This window comes from Martes martes (assembly GCF_963455335.1).
Source record: "Martes martes genome assembly, chromosome: 5".
Lineage (NCBI taxonomy): Eukaryota > Metazoa > Chordata > Mammalia > Carnivora > Mustelidae > Martes > Martes martes.
Window position 1 is genome coordinate 72,541,123 of NC_137892.1, and position 12,343 is coordinate 72,553,465.

Sequence of the window (12,343 nt, forward strand, 5' to 3'; positions counted from 1 at the left end):
TAAGAATAGTTGTAGTAAATAACAGTTAATGATTTTGGTGATCAACTTTAAAATCACAGGCTTAGTATCAAGGAAAAAAATGTCAGATTGAGTTCTACTTCTCTTTTATTAAATCATGATTTCTTTATGTAAAGTGTATCACTGAAGTGAATTTCAAACTGGAGCACTGTTTCCTGTTTATTTTTTTCCTTCAAGATTTTATTTAAATTCAAGTTAGTTAACATGTAGTGTAGTATTAGTTTCAGGGGTAAATTTAGTGATTCATCACTTGCATATAACATCTAGTGCTCATTATATCACCCATTAACCTACCCCTATCCCATTTCCTCCAGCAACTCTTAGTTTCTTCCCTATAATTAAGCATCTCTTATGGTTTGCCTCCCCCTCTGTTTTTATCTTATTTTATTTTTTTCCTTCCCCCATGTTCATCTTTTTTGTTTCTTCGATTCACCTATGAGTGAAATCATATGGTATTTGTCTTTCTCAGACTGATTTATTTTGCTTAGCATAATACCCTCTACTTCCATCCACGTCATTGTAAATTTCATTCTTTTTAATAGTTGGGTAATATTCCATTGTATATACATACCATATCTTTATCCATTCATCTCTTGATGGACATTTGGGCTTTTTCAGTATTTTGGCTATTGAGGATAATGCTGCTATAAACATTGGGGTGCATGTGCCCCTTCAAATTATTATTTTTCTATCCTTTGGTTAAATATTACTAGTATAATTGCTGGTCATAGGGTACTTCTATTTTTAACTTTTTGAGGAACCTCCATACTGTTTTCCAGAGCAGCTGCCCAGTTTGGATTCCTGCCAACAATGCAAAGGGTTCCCCTTCCTCTGCATCCTCACAAACATCTTTTGTTTCCTGATTTGTTACTTTTGGCCATTCTGACTGGTGTGAGGTGATATCTCATTGTGGTTTTGATTTGTAGTTCTGTGATGATGAGTCATGTTGAACATTTTTTCATGTGTCTATTTGCTGTTTATATGTCTTCTTTTGAGAAATGTCTATTCATGTCTTCTGCCAGTTCTTAATTGGATTTTTTTTTATTCTGGGGGTGTTGAGTTTGGTAAGTTCTTTATAGTTTTTGGATACTAGCCCTTTATCTGATATGTTACTTGCAGATATCTTCCCCTATTCCTTTGGTTGCCTTCTAATTTCCTCTCACATTTAGGTCTTTAATCCATTTTGAATTTATTTTTGTGTGTGGTGTAAGGAAGTGGTCCAGTTTGATTCTTCTGCGTGATGCTGTCCTGTTTTCCCAACACCTTTTGTTGAAGAGACTGTGTTTTTTTCCATTGGATATTTTTTCCCGCTTTGTTGAAGATTAGTTAACCATATACTTGCGGGGAGCACTGTTTTCTAGGCTTTTTGTACTTCTTTCATGTGCTATATCTTTTATCTTTCAAAAGACATTAGAATATTGTCTAATGTTGACCTTGTAATTATTTGTCAGGTCTGGAAAACAGAAGATATGAATTTTTAATATTACCTGTACATGCTTCTCATAATTGCAAATAAAAAATGTTTAACTTTGAGTTCATTTTTTAGTTTAATGTGATATTTAATGACATTATTGATGTATTTTCTAATTTTTATTTCTGGTTTTAGTATATGTGCTGCCAAAGTGAGCATTCTAATTTTTTTTTTAAAGATTTTATTTATTTATTTGACACAGAGAGAGATCACAAGCAGGCAGAGAGGCAGGCAGAGGTAGAGGGGGAAGAAGGCTCCCTGCTGAGCAGAGAGCCCGATGCGGGGCTCAATCCCAGGACCCTGGGATCATGACCTGAGCTGCAGGCAGAGGCTTTAACCCACTGAGCCACCCAGGCGCCCCCGAGCATTGTAATTTTTATTTCTGGATCAGTTTATGCCAAATTACTTCCTTTCCAATTATGGCCTTTTAATATTCAGCATAAGTTTCAAAACATTCTTGGTTATCTGACGTGTAAAGTTTTTCAACTTGGATGCTTTTCAGTAACTCATGAAAATTAGAAATGATACTTAAAAGCTTATATATAACATAGATTTTATTTGTATATTTTTTATTTGCTTAAATCAGTGCTTTTTCAGCCAGGATTGTGCAGTAACCTCACCTGTGGAGTTTTAGAAAAAAATACACAGATCAGGCTTCTACAATCTATTGGAATAAGTCTTTCCTAGGTTGGAGTCTGGGCATCTATGTTTTTAAAAACTTTGCAGCTGAGGGGCACCTGGGTGGCTCAGTGGGTTAAAGCCTCTGCCTTCGGCTCGGGTCATGATCCCAGGGTCCTGAGATTGAGCCCCACATTGGGCTTTCTGCCCGGCAGGGAGCCTACATCCTCCTCTCTCTCTGCCTGCCTCTCTGCCTACTTGTGATCTCTGTCTGTCAAATAAATAAATAAAATCTTAAAAAAAAAAAAAAAACTTTGCAGCTGATTCTTGTGCATACCCCTGCTTCTCAAAATAACATTTGCGTTTCTCTTTTTTCTATACATCACCATGATATGTAGTATTTAAAGCGGAGTCGAGGTGGGGGCCTGGGCACCTGGCTGTCTCAGCAGAGCATGGGACTCTTGACCTCAGGGTTGTAAGTTCAAGCCCCACATTGTATGTAGACATTACTTAAAAAATAAAATCTTAAAAAAATAATAAGCAGTGGGGATGTATTTATTATCATTTTTTTAGTCTTAAAAAATGATTTCTAGCCTGTATTGTTCCGTTTCTTTTATGTAAAATGAGGGGATTTAATGGAAGATATCTTTACACTGACTATGAACCTATGAGAACAGTTTTATTTTTGGCCTCAAATTCATAGCACATATTAATAATTAATTTTGGAATTACCTTCTCACTTACTTAAAGAAATGAATACTTTCTTAGATGAGTCATAAGTGACCTTTTTTACTTAATTACCAGCATATTTTCATAAACAAAGCTTGGTCAGTTAAAAAAGATTACGGACTTTTATATTTTGAAATTTGTCATGTTATAATGATTGAGCTTCAGATTGAAGACATTAATTTTTTGTTTATCAGAGCATCATTCGTTGTGATGAAGATGAAGCTCACGTTGCATCTGTATATTGCACTGTATGTGCAACTCATTTGTGCTCAGAGTGTTCTCAAGTTACTCATTCTACAAAGACATTAGCAAAACACAGACGAGTGCCTCTAGCTGATAAACCTCATGAGAAAACCATGTGCTCTCAGCATCAGGTACATGCCATTGAGTTTGTTTGCTTGGAAGAAGGCTGTCAAACTAGCCCACTTATGTGCTGTGTCTGCAAAGAATATGGAAAACACCAAGGTCACAAGGTATGAATATAATTAGACTGGATGACTCTACCTAGTTTACCAACCTGCTGTTTGTTTTCATTGATTTGGTTCTTTTTTTTTTTTTAAGATTTTATTTATTTATTTGACAGACAGATATCACAATTAGGTAGAGAGGCAGGCAGAGAGAGAGAGGAAGGGAAGCATGCTCACTGCTGAGCAGAGAGCCTGACGCGGGGCTCGATCCCAGGACCCTGGGATCATGACCTGAGCTGAAGGCAGAGGCTTTAACCCACTAAGCCACCCAGGCGCCCCCATTGATTTGGTTCTTTATGCCAAGTAGGAATTGGGGAAGATTCAGTAATGAATGAGTGGAGCTTGATAGCATGAAAAGATATGAGAGATTTAATTTCTGAATATCATAACAAAAATTTCAGAGAGGTCTTATCCTCCTTCACTGAAAAATAGCTTTCTAGTAGGAAACAAAATTTCTTTGTGTGCATGTTTTCATAATGCACTGGATTCTGTTGACAATATGTCTATTGATGAACTGCTGTTTATGGTGAAATTATAAAGTGAATCTCTCGGATTCCTTTTTTTTGGGGGGGAGGAGGGAGAGGAGAGAGGGAGGATGATGGGGGTAGGGAGAGAGAATATCTTTTTCTTTAAAGATTTATTTATTTTAGAGAAAGAGAATATATTGCGGGGAGGGGCAGAGGAAGAGGGAGAGAGAAACTTCAGCAGACTCTGTCCTGAGCGTGGAGCCAGATGCAGGGCTTGACCCCACAACGCTGCAATCACAACCTGAGCCAAAACCAAGAGTCAGAGGTTTAATGGACTATGCCACCCAGGCGCCCCATGGGAGAGAGAGACTTTTTTTTTTTTTTTTAAGATTTTATTTATTTATTTGACAGACAGAGATCACAAGTAGGCAGAGAGGCAGGCAGAGAGAGAGGGGGGGAAGCAGGCTCCCCGCTGAGCAAGGAGCTCGATGCGGGGCTCGATCCCAGGACCCTGGGATCATGATCTGAGCTGAAGGCAGAGGCTTAACCCACTGAGCCACCCAGGTGTCCTGGGAGAGAGACTCTTAAGCAGGCTCCATGCCCAGCGTGGAGGCTGATGGGGGTGGTAGATCTCACAAGAGATCACGACTTGAGCTGAAATCAGGAGTTGAACATTTAACCAACTGAGCCACCCAGGCACCCCATCTTAAACTGTTATTAAGCTAAGCAATAAATGGACTCCCAAATTCTAAATTATTTCTTTGGAGGATAAATAGTTTTGCGGTGAGGGTAAATTAGTATTTATTATTTTGTGCTTTTCATAAATCTGTTATAAAAGCCATTTGTGACTGATACTTTTTTTTTAATAATTGGAGTGATTTAAATAGCATTTTATATCATTAATCAGTACTGTGAGTTCTGTTCTATAATTTTGTTGCACTTTAGCATTCAGTATTGGAACCAGAAGCTAATCAGATCCGAGCATCAATTTTAGATATGGCTCACTGCATACGGACCTTCACTGAGGAAATTTCAGATTATTCCAGAAAATTAGTTGGAATCGTTCAGCACATTGAAGGAGGAGAACAGATAGTGGAAGATGGAATTGGAATGGCCCACACAGAACATGTATGGAATTTTTTTCTGCTTTCTTTACCTTCTTACCCTTTTTACTTCTAACCTTTACATCTTCTTGTATTTATTGAGCAATCACACTGTACTAATACCACACTAGTTACTGAAAATAAGTTTTTAGAAAAGGCTTTGTCTTTATGGAATTTATAATTCATCGTAGAAAAAAGCCAGTTTCAAGTGTGGTGACTGTATTTTGTGGGGGAAGTATAAAACACCTTGGCATTGCATAAGAGGGGCATTAATTTAGCTGAGTCAGGGAAAGTTTCCCAGAATATAAGGTACTAAACTGAGATGTGAAGAAATTTAGTCAGGGAGAAGAGTGAGGGGGGGTAGTGAATTGTCCTACAGAGGGAAGCATACGTTAAATGCGTGGAAGTAAGAACTGGGCACATTATTGAAATAACTCAGTTCAGTACACTTGGATCTTTGAGTATTGCATGGGACATGGCAAGAAAAAATGTTGGAGAGTTAAGGGCCAAGTCATGCTGGATCTTGTTAGCTATGTTAAAGATTTTAGACTTTATCCCAAAGGCAGTGATGAGCAATTGAAAAATTTGTGTAGGAATAAAATAATCAAATTTGCATTAAAAAAGGTAGCTTTTCAATATAGAAAATGAATTGGAAGCAGGGGAACCTATTAATAGGAGGTTGCTGAAATTATCTGGTTGAGAGATGTTTATGGCCCATAATACTACAGTAGTGAGAATGGAGAGAGGTGGATGGGCTTGAGATTTTAGAGTAGTAGAATAGGTAGGTCTTAGTGATTGATTCATAATACTGATTTTGTAAGTAACTTGAAGGGTCAGGAATGATGCCTGGATTTCTTTCTTGCCCAAGTGAATGGATGGTGATACCATGCATTAATGGGGAAGGAGGAAGAACTTTGGGAGGGATAGTGGAACAAAGTAATAAGTTTAATTAAGATACTGAATTTATTATGTCTGTGAAATAATAAGGAAGATACCCTCCTGTGAACTGAAGAGTAAATGGATGTTGGGAAGTGAGTGTGTTTAACTTTTAAGAAGTTTAGCTGTAAAGAGAGGGAAGGAACTTAGGAGGTAGTTATAGACTTGCTTTTTAAAATTGAATTATGGAGGCAAAAGGAATATTTTCGGATGGGAATATACAGGGATATACAAAAATGCAATATTTTGCTTTGATAATGAAACAAATTGAAAGCTAAGTCATTGGGGAATAATGCTAGTACTGCTTTGTCAAATTTAGTAGCCATTACCCACATGTGGCTATTTAAGTTTAAATTATTTAAAAATCTAGTAAAATACAAAATTTGTTTTTTCAGTTTCATTGGCTGCATTTCAAGAATATTCAGGTACGTATAGCTAGTGGCTACCATATTGGACCAGACAGATACAGAATGTATCCACCATCACAGAGGACTCTGTTGTGCTAGAGTAGAAATATTTTATTCAGTGAATATTTACTGAACACATATAAGAGCTAGACACTCTTTTATTATTGTTCTACCTAAGGAAATACTGCTGTATAAGTAAAAAAAGTTCTGCCTTTGCAGTTCATATTCTAATATGGGGAAAAGGTCAATACTTAAAACAAAAGAATGTTAGGAGCTTTGGAGAAAAACAAGAGAAAGGGAGAGTGCACTTTTATATGGGATGTTCATGGATAGACTCCCTGAAAAAGGAACATTGAGCAAAGAGGTAAAGCAGATGAGTAAGGGAGCCATGCTAATATTTGAGGGAAGAGCATTCTAGGCAGAGGGAAGAGCAAGTGCAAAGGCCCTGAGGTGCCTGGTACGCTTAAGAAACTGTGTGAAGTGCTCACTTCAGTACCACATGCACTAAAATTGGAATGATACAGCAAAGATCATTAGCATGGCACCTGTGTGAGGATGATTTGCAAATTTGTGAAGTGTTCCGTATTTTTAGGGATTAAGAGGAACAGACTTCCAGTTATGAAATAAATAAGTCACAGAAATGAAAAGTACAGCATAGGGGGGGAATATAGTCAGTAATAATTGTAATAAGGTTGTATGGTGACAGATGGTGACTATACTTAGTCACTTATAGTGAGTGAGCACTGAGTAATGTGTAGAATTGTCAGATCACTATGTTGTACACCTGAAACTAATATAACATTGTGTATCAACTATACTTCAATAAAAACAAGTGAAACAACTGTGGGGAGGCTAAATGCAGCTAGAGTAGGATGACAGAGTGTAGCAGGAGTTGAGATCAGAAAGGGTCTTACTGGTTACTTGCTCTTCTTTCTGTCAGAAATGCTCTTCAAGATACTGATGTGGTTTCCTCTCTTACCTTCTTCAGGTCTTTGCTCAGATTTTGCTTTCTCAGGGCGCCTGTTCTTGAACACCCCACATAAAGGATTTTGGCATTTACTCTCAGTGGAATGGGAAACATTTGGAGAATTTTGGGCAAAAGAATAATTGTTTCTGATGTAACATTTTAAAAGGATTGGTCTGGTTACTGGTGGAAAATATGCTGTAGAGGGCAGGAGTAGATCTAGTGAGACCAATTAGGAGACTGTTGTAATACTCAAGTGAGAGATGATGGATCAGGTTGGTAGAGGTGGAAGTGGTGAGGCTTGATCAGATTTTGGATATATTTTGAAGTTAGCAGAATTTTCTGAGGGGCTAGTTATGGAATTTGAAAGAGAAGTATTAACGGTGACTCCAGTTTTTTTTAGCTTGAACAGCATGGAGGATGGCATTGCCAGTTGCTGAGATGGAGGAAACTAGGTTTGGCCATGGGAGAGACTGGAGAGTAGGTATTCCATTTTGCTTCAGTTGGCGCTTAAACATTTGGATGTCCAAAGTCTGTGGTTAAGAAGAAAGGTCAAGTGTTGAGATAGCAATTTTGAAATTCTTAAGGACATAGATGGTATTTAAATTTTCATTAATTCACATATAAAATCTTTGTTATGGTTAAAGTTGTTTCAAACTAATTTTAATTTCCTTAGGTACCAGGTACTGCAGAGAATGCCCGGTCATGTGTCCGAGCTTATTTTTCTGATCTACATGAAACTTTGTGTCGTCAAGAAGAAATGGCTCTAAGTGTTGTTGATGCTCATGTTCGGGAAAAACTGATTTGGCTCAGGCAGCAACAAGAAGATATGACTATTTTATTGTCCCAGGTTTCAACAGCCTGTCTCCATTGTGAAAAGACTTTGCAACAGGTAGGTAGATTAAACATGATTACGACATACTTAAAGCAGCCTTTATGAGCAAAGCCTCATAAAGGAAGAAGGTGAAGGAATTTGTTCAAGCCATAATGTGGGGAAGAATATTCCAGCTTAGGAAATGATTAGAGCAAAAACCGTAGGGCAACTTGCCTGGTATATTTGCAAAACAGCAGAAGAAGCCACTATGGGTGGAACAGAGTAAGTAAAGGATAGGGTAATAGAAGCTGAAACCTGGAAGTAATGGGGAATTATCTGTAAGGAAGGCTTTATGGGTCACTGGAAGGACTTCAGCTTTTACTGATTGAAATAGAGAAGCCGTTGTGAAATTTTGACAAGAATGACTTGGTCTTACTTAAAAGGTGACTTTGATATGTAAAAAATAAATTGAAGGAGGGCTAAGATGGAGGGAAGATGTTAGGAGAAAGAAGGAATTTGGAGGCTATTGTAGAATTCCACATGAGAGAGAATAGTGGCTTGGCTAGTAGGAGTAAGAAGTGTCCAGATTCTGGATATCCAATAGGATTCATTCGTATGTGGGGCATGAGAGAGTAGAGGCAAGAGTTTTAAGGGTTTTGTTCTGAGCAGCTGGAACGACATGCAAATAATAAGCAAAGTTTATTAGTTCATAATCAACTAATGTAAATATGCAACAGTGAGCAAAAACTACACACCGCTGCTCTCATGGAGCTTACCTATTGTTAGGAGATTTCTGTCTTAAGAAGAACACATTGGTATGTGTGTAGAATATCTCTGGATCGATATTTGAGAAACTAGAATGTGCTTGACTTTGAAGAGAGAGTTTGGAGATCTAGAGGGCAAAGGAAGCTTTTCAATTTGACCTTTAGTCAATTTTTAAAAAATCAATACACGTGTATCTTAGGTTTTTTATAAAAGTACAACATACATATAGTGTGCATAAGTGTTCAGCTGGCTGAATTTTCAGACTGGGCATTACTGTGTAACTAACACCCCTATTAAATAACAGAACGTTACCAGCACCCCTAGAAACTCTTCATATTCCCTTCTAATAACCACCTGCCTTCCTCTCTGAGGATAAATCACTACCCGGACTTCCAATGCATATATTATTTTTGTCTCTTTTGGTAATTAATAAAAATAGAATCATGCAGTGTGAAGTCTTCTTGTCATACCTTCTTTTACTTGACATTATGTTTGTAAAATTCATATCGTTAGGTATCATTGTGGCTTGTTCTCATTGTGGTATAGTGTAGCCTTTCTGAATATACCACAATTTAACCATTCTTCTATTGAAAGGCTCTTTAATTATTTATTAATGCCCAATTATTAGTCTAGTCAAATTTATATTTAAGCTAACTTTGAATACGGTAATGTTAATTTTTCTTGATTTTTGGTGATAACTCTTTTTTCCTTCTTCCTGTAACAAGTTTACCAGAAAACTATTCTCTTTTCTAGGATGATTGTAGAGTTGTTTTGGCAAAGCAGGAAATTACAAGGTTACTAGAAACACTGCAAAAACAGCAGCAGCAGTTTACAGAGGTTGCAGATCACATTCAGTTGGATGCCAGTATCCCTGTCACTTTTACAAAGGTAATGTACAGTACTTCATTTTTAGGTATGGCTTCTGATAAATCATAATTGTTTTACATTCCATGATAATCAGCTTGAAGAGACAACTAAGAAATTCATAGGGTTTTTTGAAAAAAACTTTTATCAGTGGAAAATAGAAAGTGGTGTAATGAATCTCCATGTACCCATCACCTACTTTAACAATTAAAAACTTTATTTCATCTATCCTTTTCCCCATTCCCCTTTCTACCTGCAGTCTCTCAGGTTATTTTGGAACAAATCCCAGCATATCATTTCATCTATGAAATATTGTTGTGTGTATTTGTAAAAGGTAAGGACTATTTTAAAAAACATAACCAAAATATTGTTATAAACCTAAAAAAATTTAATAATGAATCTCTAATATTAACCATTATCCAGTTAGTTATTCAAATTTTCCAGACAGCTAAAAAAATGTTTTGTTTCTGGAAACAGAATCCAACCAACCAAGGCCTGTACTTGCCATTTGGTTGATACATTTTGGTCTCTTTTACAGTGAATTTCCTCTAATCTAAAAAGTTCATTTGTTTCATTTTATTTTCCTTTTTTAGGGTCTGTTTTTTTAGAACTTAGTCTTATTTTATAGCTCTGTGAAACATTTACATGGTCCAGAGTTGAATCTACAAAGCAGGGTTTATTTAGAGAAGTCCAGCTTCTATCCCTAACCCCTCCATGCTTTTCCTCCTTTCTCCATAGAAAAGCCTCAAGAGTTTTTCCTTAGTTTTCTTCATCATTTAAAAAACGATACAAGGAAATACATTTATTTATATATTTGTATGTACACTCATCATATTTAAAGGTAGAAAACATTACTTCTCCTCTTTGTTCTTTTCATATAAGTTTACGTCCTAGAGATTACTCCATAGCAGTATTCAGTTACATTTTCTGTTCTTTTTTTTTTTGCAGGGTACTTTATTATGCAGATATACCACATTTGTGTGTGTGTGTGTGTGTAAAAAATGTAAAAGTTACCATCTTAACCTTCCTTTTTCTTTTCTTTTCTTTTTTCTTTTTTTTTTTTTTTTAAAGAGAAAGTGAGCATAGGGAGAGGGGAGAGGCAGAGGGAGAGAGAAAATCTCAAGCAGGCTCCATGCTCAGCATGGAGGGAGCCCAGTGCAGGTCTTGAGCTCATGACCCTGAGATCATGACCTGAGCTAAAATCAAGGAGTCGGATGCCTAACTGCCTAAGCCACCCAGGCACCCCTGATCTTAACCATTTTTAATTGTACAGTTCAGTATTGTTAAGTATATTTACATTCAGTATACCTTCAGGAATTTTGCATTTTGAAAAACTGAACTTCCATGCCATATAAACAGTAAGTCCCCTTTCCCCCTCTCACCACCTCCTGGGAACTACCATTCTACTTCTGTTTTTTGTGAATTTTAGTATTCTAAATACCTCATGTAATGACCAATATATAAGTAGAGCCATATAGTCAGTATTTGTTTTTTTATGACTGGCTGATCTCAATTAGTATATCCTCAGAGTTCACCCATATTGTGGCATGTGACAGAATTTTCATCTGTTTTAAGGCTAAATAATACTGCATTGTTTGTATATACATTTTATTTATACATTCATCCATTGATGGACATTTGGGTTGCTTCCACATCTTGGCTTTTATAAATAGTGTAACTGTGAACATGGGTGTACACATATTCCTCTGAGACCTTGCTTTCATTTCTTTTGGTATGTATCCGGAAGTGAGATTACTGGATATGACAGTTATATTTTTATTCATTTGAGGAAATGTTGTTTTCCATAGTGGTTGTACCATTTGTAATCCTACCAACAGTGCACAAGGGTTGCAATTTTTCCACATTTTCATCAACACATTAATTTTTTTTCTTTTCTTCTTTTTTAGATAGTAGCCATCCTGTTAGATGTGAGGTGATATCTCATTGTGGTTTTGATTTGCATTTCTCTGATGATTAATGAAGTTGAGCCTCATTTCATATGCTTATTGGCCAGCTTATATCTTCTTTGGACAAATTTTGTACAACTCCTTTGCCTGTTTTTTAATTGAGTTACTTGATTTTTTTCATTGAGCTGTAGGAGTTCCTCATATACTACATACAGTAGGGACTCCATTCTTAGATACATGATTTCCAAATACTTGGTCACGTTTTGTGGGTTGCTTCTTCACTTTGTTGATAGTGTCCTTTGAGTCACAAAAATTTAAGGATGATTTGGTCCCTTTGTCTACTTTTGCTTTTGTCAGCTGTATTTTTGGTGTGATATCCAAAAAAAAAAAAAAAAAAATCACTGCCAAATCCATTGTCATGAAGATTTTACACTGTTTTCTTCTTAGAGTTTTATAGTTTTGGGTCTCATTTTGGAACTTTTATCCATATTTTAAAACCTAAATGTTTGTAATTGTTAGACGTTATTTGTAAATCTACCCTTTTATCAATATATAATGACCTTTTGTCTTATAACAGTTTCTGATTTAAAGTCCATTTTGTCTCATCCTAGGATAGCCACCCCTGCTCTCTTGAGTATGGTTTACATGGAATACCTTTTTCTTTTTCTTCACTTTCAGCCTTCTTATGTCCTTAAATATGAAGTGAGTCTCTTATAGACAGCGTGTTGTTAGATCTTGGGTATTTTTTATCCATTTAGTCAAACTGTGTCTTTTCATTTGGGAATTAAACCCATTTATATTTCAAGTAATTAT

General features: G+C 36.4%; 1 protein-coding gene across 1 annotated transcript in view; it reads left to right on the forward strand.

Moving 5' to 3' along the window:
* Window positions 1-12,343, forward strand: part of TRIM23 (tripartite motif containing 23) — a 32,388-nt gene that overhangs the window by 7,662 nt on the left and 12,383 nt on the right. The window contains exons 4-7 of the mRNA XM_080804243.1: window positions 3,031-3,309; window positions 4,716-4,898; window positions 7,857-8,072; window positions 9,513-9,647. Of these exons, the coding sequence (XP_080660369.1) occupies window positions 3,031-3,309; window positions 4,716-4,898; window positions 7,857-8,072; window positions 9,513-9,647 (813 nt within the window). The remainder of the gene's footprint in view (window positions 1-3,030; window positions 3,310-4,715; window positions 4,899-7,856; window positions 8,073-9,512; window positions 9,648-12,343) is intronic.